Source organism: Hemitrygon akajei, chromosome 6 (genome assembly GCF_048418815.1).
Source record: "Hemitrygon akajei chromosome 6, sHemAka1.3, whole genome shotgun sequence".
Taxonomy (NCBI): domain Eukaryota; kingdom Metazoa; phylum Chordata; class Chondrichthyes; order Myliobatiformes; family Dasyatidae; genus Hemitrygon; species Hemitrygon akajei.
Window position 1 is genome coordinate 71,422,260 of NC_133129.1, and position 27,442 is coordinate 71,449,701.

The window sequence follows — 27,442 nt, forward strand, 5'->3', positions numbered from 1 at the left end:
TGAATATGATGTAGATTCCTCCCTTCTAAAGGCACTATGGATATGATCTTCACCATACCTCAACAAGAGAAGTGCAGGATGCAGCATCAACTGCTATATATGGCACCTTTTGAATAGCGCCTCATTTTCTGATTGTGCACATTTCTGCCTTTTGGACTTTGCACTGAGTTTAACAATGTCAGAGAAAATGCATTGTTTAGCTTTTTTTGGATTGCAATATTCTACAATATTTTTCTTTTCTCTTTCAGATTCTAATTCAGTGTTGTTAATTGTTTCTCTGGTGAATTGATATTGTCTCCTTCAGTCATCTTGTACAGTATCTTTTTTATGATTTCATCTCACCTGATTCACCCGAACATGAAATTTCCCTTTCATTTCATTCTTTCTCACCTCATCAACTGTCTTTGCATTTTAATATATATTGAAAGGTCATGAAATTGAAACATTACCTTTGTTCCTGTCATTACAATGATAACATTATAGTAAGTATTGGAGCTATTAGTGACACCCAAAACCAATAAATCTTCAGGATTTGGTTCCTGTACCTCAGCATCATCTGTTAGAAAAGAATCATGCAAATGTACAGTCAACATGATTTGTGGAAGAGAAATCATCTTTCACAATCTGTTAGGTTCTTAGGGCTGTAATCAAATGTATAGATAAGGAGGAACAAATGGATTTAATATATTTGGATTTTCAGAAAGCCTCCATAAAGTGCCACAGAATAGGTTATCAAACAAAATTAGAGCATATGTTCTATTATACTGATATAGACGAGGAATTGGAATAAATGGGTCATTTTCAAGTTGAGAGACAATGGCTAGTGGGATGCAACAGGGATTGGTGCCATATGCAATCTATGCCAAGATTTGGATGAGGGGACCCAGTGTGATATATCCAAGTTTACTGATGATACAAAACTTGGTGACAGTAACAGGTAATGAGGAGAATGTAAATAGATTTAGAGGGATTATAGGCATGTTAAGAAAATGAGAGGCATCATGAACGATGGAAAGCAACTTAGAAATAGAAAAAGGTCATCAGCATTAGTACAGAAATAAATGGAAAAATGGACTGTATTTTACACGGCAGTAGACCAAAAGTTGTCAGTATTCAGAGGGACCTGGGAGTCCTTATTCACAAGTCACTGGAAGTTTACATGCAGGAATAGCAAGCAATTAGGAAAGGAAATAAAGAAGAACATATATCATTGAATTTATATTTGGCTCCTGTGCATTTACACTGGAAATTTTATGTATTGGTCTCTTCCCTATTACAATGGCTCAGTAGATTGATTACTGGGATGAGGAGACATTAAGCAGTTTCTGTCTCTATTCTGAGTTTACAGGATTTCATTGAGGTAGTAAATATTCCTGTGTGGCTTTCTAGGTTTGTCACAGAGCTGAAGATGAATTTAGGAATCTCTGATTAGGGAGATGGCTATTCAAGACTGAGACCTCTTCAGCTAGATGGTAGTGAATCTTTGGATTCTCTATCCAAACAAACTATGGAAGCTGTATATTTTATAATGAAGATTGCTTAGAGTAACGATTGCATATTCAGAATCTTCATGGGATACAGGGAAATAATGCTACTGAGGTAAGAAATCAGCTGAATTCTGGAGAAGGGTTAAAGGTTAAGTGCTTATTCCTCCTTCTATTCCTCATGTTCTTCTAGTCATAGAAAAATACATTTGGAACTAGTTCAACCTAAATTCCTCAGTTTCACTTTATACTTTTGAACTGGTGCTTCACAGCAACAATCTTTGGCAACTACTTTTGGCTTCTATCAGTAGAGCAGAAGGTGCAGGCAATGTTTAGCTCAATGCCATACAGCATTGTCGTGTGATTTCTCGGCATGTGGCTCACCTTTGGGAATCCAACAAACAACACCAACTGTACTTGAGCAGTTTGCTTGAACAGGGAATTGGAAACACACTGTCTTCAATAAAATGCAATGCAACTCATCTGCTCACAGGCACTACATCCTCTCCTTGGAGACTGAAGGTCATGGGGTCAATACACAGTTCAAGGACTCTGCTCTGCTAGACGAACTGTCCTACAAGAATGATTTTAAACTGATCTGACAGGTGAATCCATGAGACCTCAAGGGAATATCTCAAAGAAGTGTAGGTGAGGTTTTGCTGATGCCGAGTGATACAAATCCCTTGAGCATTATCTCTAAGACTGATGCTATGGTTCTGGTCATGCAAGTGTGTGTAAGCCGACAGCTGCTTCTCCAGTACTATAACAGTGATTGCACCTCTGAGTTGCTTCATTGGCTTTCAAATGCTAAGGTAATAGGGAATGAGTTTTGGATGAAAGATTGTTATCTCCTGAGATTTTAACATGCACTCCTCTGGGGGGGGGGGGGGGGGGGTGTGTGTGTGTGTGTGTGTGTGTGTGTGTGTGTGTGTGTGTGTGTGTGTGTGTGTGTGTGTGTGTGTGTGTGTGTGTGTGTGTGTGTGTGTGTGTGTGTGTGTGTGTGTGTGTGTGTGTGTGTGTGTGTGTGTGTGTGTAAAAGTCAGTAAGCTCAAGGATAATGAGTGAATGGGATATGATGAAAATTAGGAGAGGAAGAGCATAATTTTTAGATGGCATTCTAGCTCTTTGTCATCTAGCAATTAGATTGGTCATTGCTGTAACTGAATGATTGGTCTCAGTGAACTCTTTAAATTTGATGCATTAGCCTGCTTAGGCTACATAGAGGTGTTACTGTTGGTACTGAACGAAGAATTTACCAGATATACATTGACCAGCCTTTGACAGCTTTCAAATCCAATCCAGGTCATTTTACCTGGGAATGCAATAGATTGTAGCAGAAATTCAAACTACTATAGCTTAATGCCAACCTGTCAGTCAAGGCTGCAACAGAGTTCCCTGTACAGGAGAAATTATCTCTGAAAGAAGCCAGCTCCCTGTTGCCTCACAAAGCACACGTTGTACGATCAACCTCCTCCCAGGCACCATCCCTCCTCGAGGTCATCTCTTCTTCTTCTCCCCTCCTGAGACCCAGGCCATGAATGACTACATCACTAAAGCACTACAGCATGGCTTCAGCTGAACATCTCAGTCCTCAGCAGTTGCAGGATTATTCTTTGTCTAAAAGAAAGATGGGGGACTCCATCTCTGCATTGAATACCATAGACTCAATAAAATCATCATTAAGAACCTTCACTCTCTCTCTTAGATGGATAGCACATTCAAAACACTACACAGAGCCCAGATTTTCACAAAACTGGATCTACAAAGCACATACGACCTGATCTGCATCCGCCAGGGAGATGAGTGGAAGATGACATTTATAACACCCCTTGGCCACTGTGAATATTTGATGATGCCTTGCAGACTTTCCAACAGTACGGTCATTTTCCAAGTGTTCATCAATGAGGTCCTTCAAGACATGCTACACAGGTATGTGTTCGTCCACTTCAACAAGATCGTCATCTTCTCCAATGACCCCCAAGACCACTTCCTTCCTGGGTTGCATCCTTTCATCCCAATACATAATCAGAGAAGCAGATAAAGTGTGTGATGTCGTTTAATGGCCCCAAACGTGCTCCCTCAAAGAGCTACAGCATTTCTTGGACTTCACCAACTTCTCCCTGCAGTTTCATCTACAGCCAAATTGCCCCCGCTCTTACCCCCCTCACCAAAACACTCACCTCCTGGATAACCTGGTCTGCTGCTGTAGACTACCCTTTCAAGGATCTTGAGAGATTCTTCAACACCGCTCCCATTCTACCCCATCTGAACCCCTCAGGACCTTTTGTGGTTGAGGTGGATGCATCTGACTTGGGCACCAGGGTCATCCTCTCCCAGCAAGGACTTCATTATGGATCCTCTCCCAGCATGGATTTCATTATGGATTTGCCACCTTCTGCCAAGGCCATAGTGATCATGACAGTGATGGACTGGTTTTCCAAGGAGGTCCACTTTATTGCTCTCCGCAATATTCCATCAGCCACTGAATCTGTGGATCTGGCTCTCCAACATGTGGTTCACTTCCACAGTGTCCCTCAGGACATTGCGTCAGATTGGAACCCACAATTCATTCCCCGCTTTTAGTGAACCTTCTGTTCCTTCCACCGCGCCTCAGTGAGTTTCTCCTCTGACTATCATCTGCATGCCAATGTTCAATCAGAAAAAGCCAACCAGAAAATTGAGAAGTTTCTGCTGTGTTTTGCCACCTCTAACTCTTCCACATGGAAGAAGTATCTGCTCTGGTCTGACTTGTCTCAAGATCTACACAGCTCCTCTGCCACAGGATTGTCATCCTTTGAAGTGCTTCATGGCTTCTAATGCCTGTTGTTCCCCACAGAGAAGACAATGGTAGAGGTCTCATTCAGGTTCAAGGTCCTGGTTTATTGATGCTGGAACGTTTGGAAAAGGCCACAGAGGGCCATTCTAGCTGCTAATTGCACTTACTGTAACCAGGCAAACCAACATCAGCACCCATCCTAACTATTTTAACCTGGGGACCGTGTCTGTCTGTCTACCCGAGATCTGTCCTTGTGTATTGTCTCCTGCAAGCTCTTGCCCCAGTTCATTGGTCCATTTAAGATGCTGTCTTGAAGAGGCTGCTGGGTTCAAGTCACTTCCCTCAGAGAGGCCGCTGGGTCCTGATGCTCTCGGAGATGTTATCAAAAGTTTGTGATTTATGGATTGGACTGCAGTGCTTATTGACTTCTTTCAGTTCTATGTATTTTTTTGTGTTCACGTCCATCCTTTGTAATTGGCAACTGGCGAGCAGGGGTGGGGTTTAGGTGATCAGGTAGTTTTGTGCGAGGAAGGGGTTGGGGGATGGGGTTGGGATTTGTGAGTTTTTGTTTCTTTTTCTTTTCATGCTGGGGGGTTGATTGATGTCTTTCTTTCAACTACTTCTGGTTTCTATATTTTATGGCTATCTGGAGAAGACAAATCTCAGAGTTGTATTCAGCATACATACTTTGATAATAAAATGAACCTTTGAATCTAGTCACTTACACAAGAAAATCTGCAGCTGGTGGAAATCCGAATGCTGGAGGAATTCAGCAGGTCAGGCAGCATCTACGTAAAAGAGTAAACAGTCGACGTTTTGTCCCTTCTTCAGGTTTGAGATGGAAGGGGGGGATATGCCTGAATCAGAAAGGAGACTAGCTGGAAGGTGATGGGTAAAGTCAGGTGGGTGGGAAAGGTCACAAGGGCTGGAGAAGAAAGAATCTGACAGGAGATGATAGTGGACTACAGGAGAAAGTGACCCAGAAAAAAATAGTAACCAGGTGAGAAGAAGTAAAAATTCAAAGTGGGGAATAGAAGAAGGATTGGGGAGGGGGGGGGTGAATTTTGTTCACCGGAAGGAGAAATTGATATTCATGGCATCAGGTTAGCAGGTACCCAGGTGGAATAGAAGGTGTTGCTCCTACACCCTGAGGGTGGCCTCATCCTGACACAAGAGGAGGCCATTGGTTGACATTTTGGAATGGATATGGGGATCAGAACTAAAATGTTTGGCCACTGGGATGTCGTGCTTGTGGTGGATGGTGCGGAGGTGCTCGATGAAGCAGTCCCCCAATTTACAGCGGGTCTCACAATGTAGAAGAGGCTACATTGGGAGCGCCAGACACAATGGACAACCCCATCAGATTCGCAGGTGAAGTTTTGCCTCAACTGAAAGGTCTGTTTGGGGTCCTGAATGAACTTGAGTGAGGAGGTGTATGGACAAGTGTAGCACTTAGTCCACTTGCATGGGTAAGTGCCTGGAGGGAGATTAGTGGGGAGACATGAGGGAGGGAGTGACTGTAATTAATTGAAACACCAACTATTACCATCCTAGTTGATGCCAGTATATGGAAAATGGAGGAGATGCGGGAGAAGGCAGCATCAATAATAGAGGGAGTGAAACCCCGTTCTTTAAAGAAGGAGGACATCTCTGATGAACTGAATGGAGAGCTGCATCCAGAGAACAGGTGCAGTGGAGGAGAAGACACTGGGAAAATGGAATTGAATTTTTACAGGAGATAAGGTGGGAAGAGGTATGTATAGTTTAGATAACTATGGGAATCAGTAGGTTTATAAAAGATGTTGGTTGACAGTTTGCCTCCAGAGATGGAGACAGAGAGATCAAGAAAGGGGAGGAAGATGTTGGAGATAGCCCAAGTGAATTTGTCCGTGTGGAATTTAGAGGCAAGGTTGATGAAATTGCCAAGGTCAGCATGGGTGCATGAAGCAGTGTCAAAGCAGTCATCAATGCAGTGGAAGAAGAGTTGGGAGTATAACTGGGGAAGGCTTCGAACATAGACTGTTCTACATAGCAATCAATCTCCTTCCACCATCACACTCTTCTGTCTGACAGAACTGGTTCTCATACTGAACTATTTTCCTTTGGCTCCTCCCTCATTCTCCAAACCCAAGAGATAGCCATGACTACTTACATGGGCCTAAGCCACACCTGCCTTTATTCAGCTATGTTCTCAGGATGTGACTCACTCTATCTTCCTACTGTAGTAATAGCTATAGAGTCCCTTTTTTCCTTATTCTACCATCCCATCAGCTTTTGCATCCAACGTTATCCTTCACAACTCCAAAGTACCATTAAACATACCTTCACCTACCCTCTCCACTTTCCATTAGGATTACTTCCTCCAATTGTCTCTCCACACTTATCTCCCTCCAGGCACTTATTCCTGCAAGCTGTCCAAGTGTTACATCTGCCCATATCCCCTCTCTCACCTCAATTCTGAGCCCCAATCAGTCCTTCTAGGTGAGGTAACACATCACGTGCAAATCTGATGGGCCATCTACTGTGTCCAGTGCTCTTAATGCAGACTTGAGACCCATCATAAACTGAGGACCCTTCATCAAGCACCTCAGTGTTATCATCCACAAGCGAGACTTCCCGATGGCCTAACATTTTAATTCTGATCCCCATTCCCATTCTGACACATTGACCCATAGCCTCCTCTTGTGCCAAGATGAGGCCACAGTCAGGGTGTAGAAGCAACACCATTTATTCCGTCTAGGCACCCTCCAACCTGATGGCATGAATATTGATTTCTTGTACCGTTGAACAAATTCCACCTCCCACTTCCTCTATTTCTCACTCTGACCTTCTCACTCTTCTCACCTGCCTATTACTTCCTCCTGAGTCCCCTCCTCCTTTGCTTTCTCCTATTGTCCACTCTCTTCTCCTATCAGATTCCTTCTCCATCCCTTGACCTTTCCCACCTACCTGGTTTCACCTGTCACCTTCCAGCCAGTCTCTTGCCACCCCCCTCACCCCCACGTTTAATTCAGGCATCTTCCCTCCTTCCATCTCAGTCCTGAAGAGGAGTCTCGGTAGGAAACATCAACTGCTTGTTTTTCTCCATAGATGCTGCCTGACCTGCTGAGTGTTTCCAGTATTTAGTGCGTGTTACTTAACCTAGTCACTTACCATCTCCAGCTGCCATGGTCCCTCAGGGTCACACCTACCTTCCATGTGTCCTGCTTCACGCCTGCTGTCCATGGACCACTCACCCCAGCTGAGCCTGCACCTCCGGAACTAAGGATGGTGGAAGGTGATCCAGTGAACACAGATTGCTGTTTGATGGATTCATGTCACCTTGGATGGGGTGTGCAGAGCCTGGTCAACTGGGAAGCAGGAGGTCTTGAATGCAGACTATTTTCATTATGCATCCATTTTTACCTGAGGAGTTCTATTGGACTCATCTGGTTTGTCATAGGCCATTAGGAGCTGACCATTAGGGGCAGGATCGCTGTCAAACTTGCACAAGCAAGCACCTCACAGTCTCCACCCTGCGACCAGAAATCACCTGCCACTTGTTTCCAACATATATCCTGCAACCTATTTAAACCCAGCCCTCAGTCAGATTTCTTTGTTCACCCATCAAACCAGCCAGCCTCAACCAGTTGCTCTTAGCCTTCAGTTAGCTTGTTTCCTTATTGTGTTGAGCATCTGTTCTCTTCTATTGTGGCCCATTATGGCTTGCCATCTTGCAGTTTATTAGTTACGTATCATATATTGCTAAATTGTCTCTGCTGCTCTGCATCTGGGTCAAACTTCTTCTGACTGCCTCTACTCTCATACTCTCATCCACTTGCAAATCAATGCATGATGCACCTTTTCTATTCCTTCATGGACCAATATGTTAACTTTCCTAGGGTTACCTTTCCTGGTACAAACACACCTCTTTATTTCTGGACACTAGCATGTTATATTACTTACCTTTGAAGAAATACCCTTTTTTTCTATCAAAATGAATGATAACAATTTTTTCCATGTTATACACATCTGACATGTCCTCACCCATTCACTTAGACTGTCTATAAACCCCAAGGTCTATCTCCATTCTCCGTATTGTCTATACTACCACCTTGGTTTATCCTGACCTAACTTCACAGTAACAGCTAAAAGGTCAAACCTTAACTAGTCTCTAAATGGGTTATTCACTTAGTTCAAAGGTGATTATGAATGAGTAATAATTTTTTTCTCTGACATGTTAGGTCCCTATCTTTTGGATGAATAATGAAAAGGAAATCCCAGTCTTTCGGAGTGGCTGCCACAGGTATTAATATTACCAACCCTTCTGCAATAATTAATAATGTCTTTTGAACCCAGCACATTGATTAATCTCAAAAATATTACTCACCTCCGTCACAGTAAAGCTTCTTTTTCCACACGGCACAACTTTATACCATTTGTCATGAAGCACATCCATAAACCCGTCAGACTTGTACTGGCTAATTAATTCCGAAATGTTTGATGTCAATGGGGAATTCTGCAAAAGGCCAATTCCATACCCTAGGAATAGGAATCACCAAAGAAAGCAGGAAAATTAGTTGCTATGTGATGTCTGGCACTGTAAGTGAGTCATCTCAAAGATATTGAGGAAATAAATGAGTAATAATGCCTAAGAGAATAGTTATTTCAATGGATCAGGGAATACATGATAACTGAGTAATTATGCAGCAGCAATTACATTCAGACAATGCGATTGTACAGCTCACCATGAGAGTAAGGCTACAGCAATTTCCTATTATTATCTTATACTGAGATGAGAAATTCCTTAAGGAAGCAGAGTAGGTGGCTAAGATAGTTAAGAAGCCACAAGGCATGCCTACATCTATTGACTGAGAATCAAAACAAAAGAGAAGGGCCGTCACTCTAAATTACTTGACTAATAATCGACACAGCTGGACCAAATATCCAGACGCCTGAGTTCAAATCGTGTGAGAGTTTAGGATTTTAAATTCAGGCAATGTTCTGAAGAGGAAAAAATCCAGGAGTTAAAATGACTATGGAAGTACAGAGTGTCTTAAAAACATATCTGATTCACTACTTCCCCTTATGGGAGGAAATCTGCCCTTTTACTCAGTCAGGCCCACGTGCAACTGCAGACTAAGTTATGTGGCTGACTCTTAATTGCCCACTTCAGTAACTTAACAGGATTCTCAGTTCAATGGCAATTATGGATGAGTAGGAATTACTGTCATTTATTAGTTTCCACTAAATGAATAAGTAAATTAATCCATAACCAGAATTTCATCCCTAGCTGGGTGACACTGCAGTACTGCAGATACTTATGGTCACTGGACAATAAGAAAGACATCATAACAATAGAAAAGGCCCAGAAGAGATTTAAAAGGTTGATATTAAGACTACAGGATTTAATTTATGAGAAATATTTGGTGAGGTTGGGATTGTATCTTACTAACAGCTGCGATGAGGGTGAACAAAATGAAATTCTACAGATGCTGGAAATCCAGAGCAAGACATTCAAAATGCTGGAAGAACTCAGCAGGTCAGTCAGTATCTACGGAAATGAATGAACAGTGGACATTTCAGGCTGAGACGCCTTCTTCAGGACTGGAAAGGAAAGGGGAAGATGCCAGAATAAGAAGGTGGGAGGGGGGAAGAGAAGGAGGATGAGCAAAAAAGGTGATAGATGAAGCGAGGCGGATGAGGAAATTAAAGGGCTGGAGATGAAGGAATCTGATGGGGGAGGAGAGTGAACCATGGGATGAAGGGAAGAAAGAAGGGCACCATAGGTGAGAAGAGGTAAGAGGCCAGAATGAGGAATAGAAGAGGGAAGGAAAAATCAGTAGTCCTGCCATCAGGTTGGAGGCTACCTAGATAAATTATGAGGTATTGTTCCTCCATCCTGAGAGTGGCCTATTTCTATTATTATTGAAGTCAATGGATATAGGTAAAGTTATTTAAAACGTATAAGGTTTAGAGAGGAGTTGTCAGCATTTCTTTGTGGTGGTGATGACAATTGCTTGAGAAAATGGTAAAAACAGAAATCTGTTTGACACTTACAATGTATCTGATGTTTTATAAGACTGCTGAGAGTGAGATTATTTATTTTTTGGATGACATGCATGCAATGGATTTAACTACTATGCATTTCAATGATCTATTAAAATTTGAAGTTACAGCAGGGACCTTTACAATATTGTGCACAAGTCTTAGGCACCCTAGATTTTTATATGGTTTCAGATGATATGGCCTCCACAGAGCCCTGAATTCAGATTACTGAGGCTGTCTGGGATTACCTGGAGAGGCAGAAGAAAGCAAGACAGCCAGCGTCTATAGAAGAACTGTGGCAAGTTCTCCAAGATGATTGGAACAACCAACCAGACAATTTTCTTATAGAATTGCACGGCAGTGAATTGATGCAGTTTTAAAGGCAAAGGGTGGTCACACCAAATATTGATTTGATTTAGTTTTTACTGTTTACTGCTCTTTGTATGTCTTTCTCTTATTTAGGAGCTTTTCATTTTGTTATTTTTGAAAGCATCTTTGTTTCAGAGAATTTTTTTACATGTGCCTAAGACTTTTGAACAATACTGCATATAAAAAACTGAAAAAGACAGTTTTATTCCATTTGGGTCTCTTGACCCTGGTGGCTAATGGTCCATGTGAAAAGTACTAATGTAAGGTATGAAGAGGAAATTGGTTTTGGAGAATGTGTTAATAAACACAGCAAATATTATCACTAAATGGTGCAAACTGTTGACATCAGGAGAACAGCAGTGAGGTCAGAGGCTGTTACTCAGGATGATTCTGGAGATAATCGCAGACTGGATTACATCTGTGTAAATGATACCCTATGTTAAGGGTGTAAGGGAAATAATTTGACAGTATCTGGCATGGTGAAGTAATTAAAAGTCTTGTTTCAAATACGTCAGCTTCTGAAGACTTCAGTTGTTGCTGGCTGCTGACTTAACACAAGACTGCATCCCTTCAGTCCCAGTTTGATATAAAACCACTTTGAATTTACTCAGGCTAGATAGGGAAAGCCAGCTTGGACTCCTGCTTCCCTGGAGTATTGATCGTAGGTGGTGGGTGAGAACATGGCTGGGTTTTGCAGAGCTTCAGCCTCAGCTGCACAGGGCAGTATGGAAACATTTTCAACACCCATGCTACAAAACGAAAGCCAAAACCAGTCCCTTGGGAACAGGAGGAGAAAAGATACAGTTGGCTGAACAATGTTGACTGTCCTATTCAGAACTTGGCCTTTTCTTCTTGGAGTGACAGAGGATGAGGGGTAACCTGTTTGAGGTGTATAAAATGATGAGGGACATTGATCATGTGGATAGTCAGAGGCTTTATCCCAGGACTGAAATGGCTAGCATGAGGGGACATAGTTTTAAGGTGCTTGGAAACAGGTATCAAGGGGATGTCAGGGGTAAGTTTTTCACACAGAGCATGGTGGGTGCATGGAATGCACTGATGGTGGCAGTGGTGGAAGTGAATATAATAGGGTCTTTTAAGAGCCACTGAGATAGGTACATGGAGCTTAGAAAAATAGAGGCCTATGCGCTAGGGAAATTCTAGGCAGTTTCTAGATTAGGTTACATGGTTGGCACAACATTGTGGGCCGAAGGGTCTGTAATGTGCTGTAGATTTCTATATTCTATGTTCTATGTTCACACAGCCTTCCAAATGTTTGTGAGTGGATAGGGTCTTGCTTTTCTTCTCCCTGTCTATTTATGCTGCTGCTGTTCTTCCAGTAGTAACACCGCTGGCATTTAGGGTAGCAAAGAAGGTTCTCCATCTCTGTCTGTCTATACTGTCACACACAGATGAAGTAGGTTCTTTCATTGCTATTTCCATAACAATTTTTTTGTCCAGTCAGGGTTGTTAGCCCTGAGCTGAAACCCCAAACCTGGAGGACCGGTGTTCCACTCCTAGTCTGGCCTCTACTCTTTGATCTATTTGACATGGGTGACCCTACCAAGCGTCAAAGTATAAAGCTCTGATTCTTGCCAAAACAACTCATTGAGGCACACGAGCCTCCAAACTCTACGACAAAGTTGTGGCTCTCTTGCATTTACAACTAATACATTTCCAAATTATACACTGTATAGCCACTTTAAACTGTTGTGATAAGTCAGCAAGTTATGACCTAAAACTCATGTGATTTTTACACTACAATAAAAATACATAATATACTTACCTGGTGACTGTTTGATATTTACCCAGTTATTACTAAAACAAAATGGGGACCTTACACATTTGTATGAAGACGTCAACTTAAAACTGCACGCCTTCATTTTAACTAAACTTTCAGACTAATTTCATTCTGGACCACACTATTATTTTTATTGGTGTCTTAAGGTGAAAGCAAACAACCTCACTTTTGATAAAGACCCAGCGGTGTTTTTTGTGAATCCTTCATTCTATGTATAATACTCTTGGGAGATATTATGGCTAACAATGAATTCATTTCCTATCATCTAGTGCTTGGCTGAGTCATGTCTACCAGAGTTAAATCATAAAATTTGAAGCTTCAATACTTCTATATCTATGACATGAATCAAACACATGCCACAATAACAGTGAAGCATTCCCATATGTGATCCATTACAAACTAGGATTCTTGGCAGCTTTGTGATAACAAATGCGCTAGACCATCATTTTCCAACTACAATAAAATCAAAACTGTCTAAAGGAGATTGAAAAAAAAATTCCCTACAGATTAAAGAATATTAACATATTTTCCTTAAAGGGCTGATCTACAGAGTTATATTAAAATATATAATCAAAGTTGCCTGGTTCCCAGAGAGAGACAAATTAGCTGACTTTATCTCCCTCAGCTCCCTTCAAAGCCTCAAACAGTCCTTCCAGGTGAGGCAACACTTCACCTGTGAGTCTGCTGGGGTGATCTATTGTGTCCAGTGCTTCTGATGCAGTCTCCTCTATACTGGTGTGATCCGTCATAAATTGGGGAACCGCTTTGTTGAGCACCCCCGCACTGTCTGCCACAAGTGGGACTTCCCAGTGGCCAAACATTTTAATTTCCATTCCCATTTCTGTTTTGAAGTGTTGATCTGTGGCCTCCTCTAGTGCCTCAAGGTGCAGGAGTAACACCTTATATTCTGTCTGGGTAACCTTCAATCTGATAGCATGAATATCAATTTCGCCTTCCGGTAAACAGATTTCTCCCCTCCTCCTCTATTCCCCATTCTGAACTTTTACCTCTTCTCACCTACCTATTATTCCCCCTGGGTCCCTTCCTTCTCTCCTTTCTCCTCTGGGCCACTCTCCCCTCCTATCAGATTCCTTCTTCTCCAGCCCTTGATCCTTCCCAGCCAACTGGCTTCACCTATCACCTTCGAGCTAGCCGCCGTTCCCCCGCTCCACCTTTTTAATTCTAGCATCTTTCTCCCTTTCTTCTCAGTCCTGAAGAAGAGTCTCAGCACAAAATGTTGACTACTTGCTACCTGATCTGCTGAGTTCATCCAGCCATTTTGTGTGTGTTGCTTTGGATTTCCAGCATCTGCAGACTGTCTCTTTAGCTGAGAACCCCTTTTCTTTTGAAGATTCTATCAAGCATGTTTCAATTGATTAAGACTGTGAGTGGACAGAAATAACCTTACTTTGTCATGGTCCAGTCCGAAACCCGCATTCCGGTTCACAGTCTGGTCCGCGGGCTCCAGACTCCGGGTCCTCCAGCTGTCCCTTGTTTTGGTTGGACTTAACCATAAACACCTGATGCTCATCTTGAGGCTGGGAATATAAGTGGCCCTAGGATTGTGTGTGGTTGGGGGGGGGTTGTTTTGTCAAGATTCTCTGGGAGCAAATAGCTGGTGGAAGGCTAGAATGGCCACTTGCCATTTTTAGGCCATGTTGGAGAACCATGGCTTCTGGGAGCCTTGCTGGTAGTAGTTGGAGCGGTCATTGCGGTATGGATTTGGCTATTTTCCAGGCCAGCTGGGTGGCTGTCAGCCACTCTGAGCTAGGTAGGGATCTGGTTGTTTCTGTAGCCAGCCAAGATTGCTGGCTGTAACTGACTTGGAGCAACCCTGATGCAGAGATGGAACTGTCTGTTGTTCTTTGGTGTTTGTCTCTTCCTGTCCTCACCCTGTGGGGTAAGTCAGGCTGTTCTGCTGTTACCTAATGGATGGACCTGCCCCACCTTGGTGTGGAGTGAAAGTTGAGTCCTGGCTTGTTGAAGGAGAAGTCCTGGCTCTATGTTGATGTACAGTTCCTAGTCTGCCTCCAAGCCTCCAGATCCAAGAACCCAGACCTTGTCATGTCTTCACCTGGTTTGGGGTCTGAGTCTGAGTCAAGACCCAGGTTCTGGATCCTGGTCCAGTCTTGGGCTTGGAGTCCACACCCAGTCTCCTTGTTCCCAGTCCCTTGTCCTGGTCCTGCTTCCCTAGCCTAGTCTGTGACCTGTCCCATCCTTTAGTTTTGTCCTGTCCTGTTCCTAGTACTTCAGTGTCTGTGTCCTGCATTTGGGTCCATTCCCAACCTCCCCCCCCCCCCCCCTTTATGACATACTTGGATTTTTCATGGAAATGATTAGTCTGTAGAATGCAAAGCATTATAATTCAGGTTCCTCTTATTCCTGTAGCCAGATTATTAGTTTAGGGTATGATCTATTTTCACTTCTGGCATTTTGCACTGAGTGAGGAGTTTAGAGTGTAACCTCCATCGAACTTGGTGACTCTATACAGAAATAATACCATTCAATATGACACCCATTGGAAAGAGGAAAAAAAATAGAGTTGGTGAAAATTTAATAAAAGTTGAGCATGGAATTCACTGAATTGTGGCATTGTTATAGCACAAGGGGAGGGCATTTGACCCATCGTCTCTGCTGGCTTCCTGCAAATTATTCCAGTGACACTCACTATCATGTTCTCTGCACTTATTCCTGTAAATAATTCACCCTTAGTGTCTCTTTGATTTAATTCCGAGAGCCCAGCCTGACTCTACTTTCACATCACAGAGAGGGAAAATCAGTAATTGGTGGAAGAGCTTTTTCCCTCACATTCACTCCCTATTGATGACTTCTTTTTCTTTCTTACGTCGACTTAGGCCTAGGGGGCAGGCGTCAGGCACAATGATGGACTCTCCACTCCTCCCTCTCCCTCATCAGTGTGTTCAGTTCATCTACATTAGCTGCACTGCTGTCTTCTAGGATCGTGTTGACCATAGTCTTGGGAGGGCACCCAGTGATCATCCTCCCATGCTTGGGCTCCCATGTGATGACTAGGCTGGCAGGTAGCTCAGGGTGGTGTAGACAGTACCCTGCTAGTTGCAGTCTTCTCACCTCAGTTTTAGTAGTGAGTATTGGTAGGTCATCATAGAGCTTGATGTTTGTCATGTGCTGTTGCCAATTCATGTCAAGAGCCATCCAGAGCATTCGTATATATTAAACATCTATTGAAGGCCTATAACTTTAAACTTGAGTTGCCTGGTCATCAAAGTATCTGAAAATGATCTAACTTTCTCTGCTTATCCTATCTAAAAATTAGATTAGATGAGCTTTATTTGTCATGTGTATAAAGAAACATACAGTGAAATGTACCGTTTGCGTCAATGACCAACCCAGTTTGTGGATGTGCTGGAGGCAGTCCACAAGTGTCACCAGGTTTCCAGGTGACAACATAACATGGCCTCAACTTATTAATCCTTATGAACCCATATTCCTTTGTAATGTGGGAGGAAACCAGAGCACCTGGAGGAAACCTGCATGGTCATGGGGAGAACATACAAACTCTTTATAGATAATGGCAGGGGTTGGAATCCAGACACTGGTGTTGTAAAGAGTTCTGCTGGCTGCTACATTACCTTACCTACACTCATCATAATCTGCATTAATCTATCAAATCTTCTAACAATATTTCTTTACACTAAAAAGAACTTGTCCAACTTCTCCAGTCCAATAGTAGAATTGAAATCCCACACCCCTGAAACAATTCTAGTAAAATCATTTCTGAGACCTTTACATCTTTCTTAAATGGACACTGAGTGTGGCATAATGAGTGTTTTAAGAAATGCTTTTGTACTGGGAACCTCTTTTACTCATAACTCTATCACTATATTTTGCAAAGATGTATACACATTTCTTCAAAGGTTCCTGCACACCTTTAACATGTTGAAATATAATCTGAATCATTTTGCTCCCCAAGGGTAAAGACTATGCAATTATAATGTGTCAAAATCCTATATGGATCTTCCATTATAGACACGGTGACTAGAACAGATAACGACTGGCAAAGTAGCAGAGAAATAGCAGTGCCACAGTAGTGTAGTGGTCACCGTGACACTAATACAGCTTGGGGCCTTCCAGAGTATGGGGTTTACTCTCAGCATTGCCTGTAAGCAGTTTGTATCTTCTCCCTGTGAACCACATGGGTGCTCTGGATTTCTCCCACAGCCTAAAAACATACATGTTAGTAGGTTAACATAGCGGTTACCTGAAAACAAACCAAAGCAGCTCTGAGACTAATTATGGGAATTGACACTGTAATAATTCCAAACAACTGAGCTCCAAGTCAAAAAAGTGTGTTCATTTCTTTAATGTGAAACCAGCAAAGCCAAGCGATCTTATAATGATTTTTTAAAAAACGAACAAAACTAAAATTAGCAATATCGCAGAATAAGAGTAATTGGTGTAGCGAAGGGTAAATAAATGAAGTATGTACAACAACAAAATAACATTCCCCAGTTGGCTCTCTCAACAGACTCACTAAGACAAAGTGATAAACATAACTATACTCATTTGCTTTGACCACGCCCCCACCCATGTGACAAATTATCCATAATAAATGTGCAACTCAAGGTACAATACAGACAGGCAGATGATGGATACGTGGCTCCTATGGATCATTGTAAATTGTCCTGTGATTAGACTAGTGATAAATAGGTGGGTTTGTGGGCAGAGCATTTTATTGGGCTGGTAGGGTCTGTTCCTCACTGTATCTCTAAATAAATAATAAAATAAAACAAGGTGCTATCTCACAGGTCCAGTGATCAGCGTTCAATCCTGATATCTTGTACTGTTTGTGGAAGTTTGTATGTACTTTGTCTGCATGGATTTCCTCGGAGTACTTCAGTTTCTCCCCACAACTCAAACACATGCAGATGCCAGATTATTTGGCTACTATTAATTGCCCCAATGTAATAGGTGAGTGGAAGAACCTGGAGAAGGAGTAGCTGATGAAATGTGGAGGGAATAAAGAAGGGTAAGTATGGGGTTAACATAAATGGGTGCTTGAAAATTAGCACAGACTGATTGTACTGAATTGACACTTTCTATGTCACCAAAACATGCACATGCTTGTGAACAACACACACAATATGTTGGAGGAACTCAGCAGGCCAGGTACCATGTATGGAGGCCAGTCTGGGTGAAAGATCTTGGCCCGATATGTCAACTGGTTATTTTGCTCCATAGATACTGCCTGACCTGCTGAGTTCCTCTAGCATTTGTGTGGGTTGCTCAAGATTTCCAGCATTAGCAGAAACTCGTGTCTCATAAATGTTTCTGAAAATGGTGATGCCATGCACTATCATTTTGTAAAGAAATTGTATGCATGCCTGGTTCAGATTTTCAATATACTGAGGATACATGCTTTTACTTTTTAAGGGAAACAATGATTAAGTTTTTTTTTGAGAAACCAGTTGTAAATTATACTCAATTCACTGTCTGTTGAGAGACTTATGAACAATTTTCCAATTAATACTTCCTTGCAAAAGTGACTTATCTTGAGCAATAAATGGATGAATAAATTATTCATTTTGAAGACTGGCCAACACACATTTTACAGATTCATGAATTGAGGTAAAAATGGATTGGCATGCATACCTTCTATAGCAAAAGGTTTTCCAACAGTTAGAAGCCTGCAGTCAGCATCAATGGAGACTTCGTAATCCAACAGCGCTTTGTCCATGATAAAGGCATCAAGTTTTTGAGGATCATTTCTAAGTTTAAAGGTCAGATTGCTGATTAGAAGCACATAATTCATCTTACTACAACACAGATAAAGGCAGGCACATCTCTCCCAACCATCTAAAGATCAACATGAGGTGTTGCTTTAAGAAGACAGTATCTATTATCAAATACCCTCATTACATGGGTCATGTTATCTTCTCATGGCTACCACTTTGCAGAAGTTCCACACCACCAAGGTCAAAAAGAGCTACTTCCTTTTAACCATTTGGTCTTTGAGCCAACCTGCACAACCCTAATTACCACCTCAGTGTAGCACCACTTTACACTACAATGGACTTTGTATTTGTGTTCATCCTTGTATAACTTATGTTTATCTCATGAACGTTGTATCTCTGATGCCATAAGTTTGTGATTCTACTCCAAGTACAGTAATTATTTTACAGCGCCTATGCATACGTGTACTTGTGCACAAGAAAATAACCCTGACTTTGTTTTTTTTTACTTTAACTTTGACATTCCATCCTGGATACTATCTCAATATTTACCCTTAGGTTTGCAGCCTATTCTCTCTCTCATGTTCATTTACTTCCCTTTGGTTATTTTAATACTTAGCCACACTAGAGAATGACGCATAGTGGCCAATTAACTTGTCCGCGCATCTTGCGGATGTAGGGAGTGTCTTGGGGAAACTCATGTAGTTAACTTGCAAACCACACAGAGAGTGCTGAAAGTCAGGATGAAATCTGGATTGCTGGAGCTATGAAACAGAAGCACCAACTCTTATTGCACCATGCGTCTGCCATTACTGTCACTGCACTCATGAAGGTGACAGAACTCCAAACAAATAAAACAAAATAATGGCCTAGTCTTGCTATAAAATTTGTTTTAAAATTTGTTTTAATTTCAATGCATTCCGTATTAATGTATGATGTGGGTCAATAAATTGAAGTCTTTAAAAAATGTTGCTACTTAACAGGATTAAATAATTGACCTACAGCATTTACATTAGTAGTAAATTGTTATGGAGAGGTGCTGATCTTTTATCAGCTACAGATTTACTCCATGTAAGGCAGCTGATTTATCAGGTCTAAGAAATTCAGAACTTGAGAAACAGAAGGAACAATAAGCCAATCTTTCATTCATTAAGATTTTGTCTAATCTACCTCAGCTCCATTTTTCCACACTATCCCTCAACCTGTACCTCCCTGAATGTTCAGGAATTCGTTAACCTACCCGGTACATGCTGAATGAACAAGATTATTTAGTCTCCACACCTCCTTCAGTTGAAAATTCAAACAGCTCAGCACCATCTGAATGAAGAATTTTCTCAACCCAGACCTAAATGTTCTGGTCTCAGCTAGGGGAACAGCCTATCAAAATTTTGTAAGTTGTGATGAGATCTTTTTCCCTTTTTCTAAACTCTGGAGAATGCAGTCCCAAACCCTGCTCAAGTGGCAAACTTATAATCCATGGGACCAGTCTAACAATCCTTTGTTGCACTCTCTTTACAACACGCACTATCTCTTTTAGGTTAGGAGACTAATAATCTAGGTGCAGTTTTACCATTACCCCAAACAACAACAATGTGACATTCTTATTTTCTAAAGGCTAACAGAACATTTGACCTTTTAATTTCTCACTGCTTCTGCATGTTGGGTTCCAGTGACTTGTGGAAAACACACCTACATCTCTTTGAACATGACCGTTACTCAATGTCTTACCATTTAACAAACATACCAGTTTTTCCTGATATATGCACCAAAGTGGATAACCTCACATCTTTCCACATTACCAAGTTCTCACCCCTTCACTCACCTCTTCCAGAATCTCTCATTCCATTGTCCTCCAGACTTACAATTCACACTTATTTTTGTATCATCACCAAACTAGAAATTTGGACCCCTTGGCAACTTGTTGATATAGGTTGTGAAAAGCTGGGGTCCAAGCACAGTTTGTAGAGAACCACTTACCACAGAAAAACCATAGAACACACAGCATAACCAATATGAGATTAATCCATTTATTCCCACTTTCCTTACCGTCTGATAATAAATTCTTAATCCATGCCAGTATATTATCCCTAATCTTGTTGACCAACTTACTATGCTAAAACTTACTGAACACTTTCAGAAATAAATAAATACATTATTTCCTTAGGTACCCCTGCCTATTCTATGAACTCCAGCAATTTTTCCTTTCATAAACTGATGTAGTTTCTGTACAGTGTATTATTCTGCCCAGAGATGCTGCTATGACATCCTTAATTGCAGATTTCATTATTTTCTCTTCTGCTCCCTAGACAGACACTTAAACAGGCAGAGAAAAGAGGGATATGAACCATGTACAGGCAGATGGGATTAGTTCAGATTGGCCTCATGGTTGGCATAGATATTGTGAGCTGAAGACCTGTTTCTGTTCCTGTACTGTATGTACAGGCACGCCCGGGATCCTCTTCAGTTTGCGTATAAGGAGAAGGTGGGAGTGGAGGATGCTATCACGTATTTGCTGCACAAATCCCTCTCTCACCTAGATGGGGTCAGTGGCGCTGTGAGGATTACATTCCTGGACTTCTCTAGTGCCTTTAACACCATCCAGCCCAAGATCTTAAGGCACAAACTAACGGAGATGGGAGTAGACTCTCACATGGTGGATTGGATAGTGGACTACTTGACAGAGAGACCTCAGTATGTGCGGTTGGGAGACTGTAGGTCTGACACGGTGGTCAGCAACACAGGAGCGCCGCAGGGGACCGTGCTCTCTCCGGTCCTGTTCACCCTGTACACATCAGACTTCCAATATAACTCGGAGTCCTGCCATGTGCAGAAGTTCGCTGACGACACGGCCATAGTGGGGTGTGTCAGGAATGGACAGGAGGAGGAGTATAGGAAACTGATACAGGACTTTGTGATATTGTGCAACTCAAACTACCTGCGTCTCAATATCACCAAGACCAAGGAGATGGTGGTGGACTTTAGGAGACCTAGGCCTCATATGGAGCCAGTGATCATTAATGGAGAATGTGTGGAGCAGGTTAAAACCTACAAGTATCTGGGAGTACAGTTAGACGAGAAGCTAGACTGGACTGCCAACACAGATGCCTTGTGCAGGAAGGCACAGAGTCGACTGTACTTCCTTAGAAGGTTGGCGTCATTCAATGTCTGTAGTGAGATGCTGAAGATGTTCTATAGGTCAGTTGTGGAGAGCGCCCTCTTCTTTGTGGTGGCGTGTTGGGGAGGAAGCATTAAGAAGAGGGATGCCTCACGTCTTAATAAGCTGGTAAGGAAGGCGGGCTCTGTCGTGGGCAAAGTACTGGAGAGTATAACATTGGTAGCTGAGCGAAGGGCGCTGAGTAGGCTACGGTCAATTATGGAAAACCCTGAACATCCTCTACATAGCACCATCCAGAGACAGAGAAGCAGTTTCAGCGACAGGTTGCTATCGATGCAATGCTCCTCAGACAGGATGAAGAGGTCAATACTCCCCAATGCCATTAGGCTTTACAATTCAACCGCCAGGAGTAAGATATGTTAAAGTGCCGGGGTTGATTGTATTTAATGTATCTAAGTAAACTACTTAAGAACTTTTTAAAAGCTATTATTAATGCTTTTTGAGAGAGTGATTTAGATGCATATCATATTTTTACTGAGTAATTTATGTAATTAGTTTTGCTAAAACAAGTGTATGGGACATTGGAAAAAATGTTGAATTTCCCCATGGGGATGAATAAAGTATCTATCTATCTATCTATCTATCTATCTATCTATCTATCTATCTATCTATCTATCTATCTATCTATCTATCTATCTATCTATGTGCTATGTTCTACTAGAATTAGGCTAACAGGTTAGTAAGTCCCTGTTTTCTCTTTCCCTTCTTTCTTAAATGGCAGGTTCAGATTTGCTGGAATTTTCTGGAATTGCCTGTTGAAACAATTCTAGAATCTGTAGATTAGTGTTGCTATTGGCTTATCATTGTCACATGTACCAAGAATCAGTGAAAATCATGGTTTTGTAAGCCATTCATCCAGATCGTTTTGAAATACTATTAGTTTGAGGTAGTGCCTACAAGAACAGAATACAGTACATTGTGTCACAGTTTCAGATGTGACTCTCTCTCCGGGGCTTGTGTACAAACTTAGCTCGTTGGCTAACTCTAATAACAGCCACGTGACTCCATAAGCCGCACACTTCTAGAGTCGGTTTGATTTGGGTCCGATTAAGGAACATTGATTTTAGTGAATTGTGTGTAAGTACTGCCCCATAAATATTTATCTTTTGCCAAGAAATGACAGATTGTACACCAGCATAAAGTTACAAAGAAAGTTTATTTATCAATTTTCAACTTTAACAAACAGTTAACAGAAAAAGAGAAGAAAATAAAAGGCTACATTACAGTTAAACCAGTCTAAATGTGCACATATGTGTTGGAGCTTGTTTCTATAGTAGTTGGGCCTATCTCTTTACTCATGGCTCTGAATTCCTATCACCAATCACAGGTAGCACTTCCCTCCTTGGGATCATTCACTTTGCAAAGCACTCCTTGCAATAGTGTCTCCCCTTCGGGTGGGATCCTCAAAGCATCTTCCCTTATGCTCTTCTCTCCGCACCTCCTGACCCAAAGATCCAAACCAAATCACCGCCCTTCAGAAATCTGATCCCACCTAGCACCCTTAAACCTTCCATTGCATCTCACTGGGCAGAAAGACAAACCCAATTGACTGACACAACATTCCCAAATTAGACAAAATTTCTCCTTATCTTTAACCGTAGCCAAACCACTCTTACTAACAGGACATACTACTGTTGCAGAAAGCTGCTAAAATAAAAATTCCTCACAGCATGACAATAGAAATTCTAACCAAGGGCATTACACAGAGAAAAAACAATGCAGTTAGACAATAAGATGCAAGAGCCTTGATGGGATAAACTGTGAGACGAAGAGTTCATCTTCATTGTACAAGGCCCCGTTTAAGAATCTTATAACAGTGGGAAAGAAACCTGGTGGTGTATGTTTTCAAGTTTCTGTATATGCTGTCCAATCGACTGGAGAGAAGAGAAATTATTTGTGCTGGGAATAGTCTTTGATTATGATCAACACACACAAAATGCTGGTGGAATGCAGCAGGCCAGGCAGCATCTATAGGAAGAAACACTGTCAGTCCTGATGAAGGGTCTTGGCCCAAAACGTCGACAGTGTTTCTTCCTATAGATGCTGCCTGGCCTGCTGCATTCCACCAGCATTTTGTGTGTGTTGCTTGAATTTCCAGCATCTGCAGATTTCCTCATGTTTTCGTCTTTGATTATGATGGCTCTGCTTTGCTGAGGCACTGAGAAGTGTGGACAGATCCATGAAGGGAAGGCTGCTTTATTGTGATGCACTGAGCTGAATCCACAACTCTGCAACTTCTCGTATCTTGGGCAGAGCAGTTGCCATACAGTGCTGAGGTGCATCCAGACAGGGTGCTTCAGGATGCTTTTAATGGTGCATTCATAAACAGAACTCGAGAAGTGTACGCTATCTCTAAAATCGCCCCTTCAAAACATTTTCAAAACAGATTTCCTGCACAAAGAGTAATTAATTACTTTTAGTCAATACATAATCTACTTATGTTGAACAATAAATTATGAAGAGTGAATGTTTCCTCTCATTTATTTTTAAAACTGTTGGCTGCAGCAGAAAATGTCAAAATGCACAGCATGTTCCATCTATAGTAAGCCTTAGGGCTACAAAGCACTTCTGGCTGAGTCTAACCATATCAGCAGATATCCTTACATCTTATTCGTCAAATCTGGAAAACTGTCACATAATTAATACTTCTTTTGCAGAAAAACTAAACTCAGAATGCAATTAAGTGATTCAAATTATGTCAGCTACAGGTTAAAAGAAGCACTTTCACTTCTACATGACAAGCTTATGTGAACAAATCCCATTGCAGACTCTCAGTACAAAATATAGACTTGCACTATTGCAAGTCATCCTTTCCAATGAGGTGCTGAACCCTGGCCGCTCCGTTACCTCAAGTGGGGGTAAAAGATCAGATGGCAAGAGCTTGATGAACTGAAAATTAATATTTCAATCAACATCACACAAAATAATGATCATAATCCATTGTGGGATTTCCCACATTATGATTATCGTTAATTTCCATTTCATAATAACACATGAGGAGGCATTCAGACCATCTGGTCCAAGTCACTTCCCAGGTGAGCCATCCCATTAATTAGACCATAAGGTATAGGAGCAGAATCAGGCCAGGGCCCTTCATGTCTGCTCTATCATTTGATCAGGGCTGATTTTTTTTTTTGCAACACCTTTTTCCCACCTTCTCCCTGTTACCAAGAATCTATCAATCTCTATCTTAAGTGCACGCTATGACATGACCTCCACAGCACCTCTTGGCATCAAATTCCACAGATATACCACCCTCTGATGGAAGAAATTCCTCCTCATCTCAGTTCTAAAGGGATGACCCTTTATTCTGAGACTGTGCCCTCAGATTCCAGACTCTCCCGCTATTGGAAGCACCCTCTGAGCTTCCGCTCTCTCCAGGCCTTTCAGTTTCTTTCCTCCGTTACTTCCTTGCAACATATTCTCTCTCACTGAGTTATAGATCAATCCAGCACTGACACAAGCTCTTCAGCTCAGCCTGTCCTCCTGACCAGGGTACCCACTGAACAAGGCACAAATTCCTGCATTCAGCCATATCTCAGTGAGCTCTGCCCCTCCTGAAAGGACACTGCTGTATCTGCCTCATTCACTTCCTTTGGCATCATGTTTCATACGTACACCACCCTCTGCATGATACAGTTATCCCTCGGGTCCCTTTTAAATCTTTCCCCTCTCAACTAAAACCAACGCTCCATTGTTTTTGACTCCCCAGGCATGAAGAAAAGACTGTTAGCACCCACCCTACCTAAGCCTCTCATAATTTTAAACACTTCTATACTGTAGCTCTTCATTCTCCTATGGTCCAAGCAATAAAGACTCTACGCTGGCCACTTAGGCCCTCTTAAATGATAATGGTGCTCTACAACTCAGGCTCTCTAGTTCTGGCAACATCCTCGTAAATCTTTTCTGCACTTTTTCCAGTTTAACCACATCTGTACTGTCACACTGTGTTCAAAGCTGTGCACAGTACTCCACGTTTGGCCTCACCAATGACTTATACAATTGCAACATAATATCCCAACTCCTGTACATGGTGACCTGACTGATAGCAGCCAGCATGCTAAACGCCTTTTTCACCTCTCAGTCTACTTGTGACACTACTTTCAATGAATGAGGCACTTGCATCCTTTCTGTTGCATTACACTCCCTGGTGCCTAACCATTCATTACGTAAATCCTTCTCTCGTTTGACTTTCCAAGATGCCTCACCTCACAATTGTCTCTTTTGAAAATCACTTGCCACTGCTCAGCCAGCTTCCTTAGTTGATTGATATCCCCCTGTAAACTACGCTCAGTGGCTACTTTATTAAGTACCACCCGCACACCTCTTTGTTCCTGCAAATATCTAATCAGCCAATCATGTGGCAGCAACTCAGTGCATAAAACTATGGAGGCGTACTCAAAAGGTTCAGTTGTTGTTCAGACTAAACATCAGAAAGGGGAAAAAATGTGATCTAAGTGACTTTGACCATGGAATGATCGTTGGTGCCCGACTGGCTGGTTTGAGTATCTCAGAAACTGCTGATTTCTTGGGATTTTCACACACAACAATCTCTAGGATTTACAGAAAATGGTGTGGCCTACCATTAATCACTGGCCTCCATTTTCATTTTCAAGTTCAAGTTTATTGCCACCTGACTATACATATACAACTAAATGAGACAATGTTCCTCCAGACCACTGTGCACCCACAAAACATATACCACACACAGCACCGAACACAAAATATAATTCAAAGTCCATGTAGTATGCAGCACAGGGAAAGTGCAACAGTAAACAGCTCAATGTCCTAGTGATGGGACTGTGGTGGTGGCAGAGTAATCATTAGTTACACAGCTTTTGGGAAGAAGCTGTAACCCAGTCTGGCAGCCCTACTCCTGATCCTCCTGTATCTCCTTCCTGATGGTAGAGGGTTGAAGAGATTGTGGGATGGGTGGTAGGGATCCTGAACAATACTTTGGGACTTTAGATATAATGCTCAGTAAGTGTCACAAATAGTGAGGAGGGAACTCTGGTGATGCTCTCAGCAGCTTTACCATCCTCTGTAGGGTCTTAAAACTGGACGCCTTGCAGCTTCCATACCACACAATGATGCAGCCAGGCTGGACACACTCAAAGGTGCCCTTGTAGAAATTTGGTAGAATGGTGGAGGCAGCCTTGCATGCCTCAGTCTCCTCAGAAACTGGAGACATTGCTGTGCCTTCTTGAATAATGAGGAGCTGTTAGGTTGTCCATTATGTGCACTCCAAGGAACTTTGTGCTCTTCACTCTCTCCTCGGCAGAGCCATTGGCGCACAAAGGAGAGTAGTCCACCTGCTCCTTCATGAAGTTGACTATCATCTCTTTTGTCTTGTCTATGTTGGAAGTCAGATTGTTGTTGTCACATCATTTGACAAGACTCTCTACCTCCTCTCTGTATGGTGACTCATCAATGACATTGATGAGACTAACAACTGTTTTATCATCAGTGAACCTGGTTTGAGTAGTGTGGTGAACTACATATACCTGTCTGGACACGCCCCCTGATGACTACTCCTGTGGCTCCTCCCACAGACCCCTGTATAAAGGTGATGGAGGTCTGAGCCCGGCCTCTCAGTCTCCAGGATGTAGTATGGTGGTCACTCACTGCTCGTTCCTTCTTCCAGTCAATAAAAGCCGATATCTCGCTTTTACGTCTCAGAGTGAGTTATTGATGGTGCATCAAGCAGGACCAGGCCATTGTTAGTAGCATGAACAGCATATGCCATGAGCCCCGCATTAAATGCTTGCAAGCTGCAGTCTGGTGAAATCGGCATCTCACTGTATTCTCACGACGATCTGGCAACTCTGTTGTTTTCACGTCGGGGGAGCTGCATGCTGCATGGTATGTGTATGCAGGCGTGTGCTGGCTCCTTGCTGTGTCATGCTGACCCTTGTGCTATCTCCCACACTCCCAAGCCACTGCAGCGTGCGCTGCTACGCCACTGGAAGGTGCGCCACCGCGGTGAGCTTGCGACAAGGGATGTGCAACTCAACAGTTTTATGTGACCCAGTTCATGATTCCTAATTTTTTTCCTGATATCAGGTAGTCCGAACCAGCTCAGGAACATACAAGATTGGA

General features: G+C 42.2%; 1 protein-coding gene across 2 annotated transcripts in view; it reads right to left on the reverse strand.

Annotated features, from left to right (window-relative positions):
* The window catches only part of grin3a (glutamate receptor, ionotropic, N-methyl-D-aspartate 3A), a 187,586-nt gene that overhangs the window by 16,359 nt on the left and 143,785 nt on the right, over positions 1 to 27,442 (reverse strand). For both annotated transcript variants that reach the window (XM_073048632.1, XM_073048633.1), the window contains exons 5-6: positions 18,089 to 18,204; positions 8,630 to 8,781 (exon numbers count right to left, since the gene is read on the reverse strand). In XM_073048632.1, the coding sequence (XP_072904733.1) occupies positions 8,630 to 8,781; positions 18,089 to 18,204 (268 nt within the window). The remainder of the gene's footprint in view (positions 1 to 8,629; positions 8,782 to 18,088; positions 18,205 to 27,442) is intronic.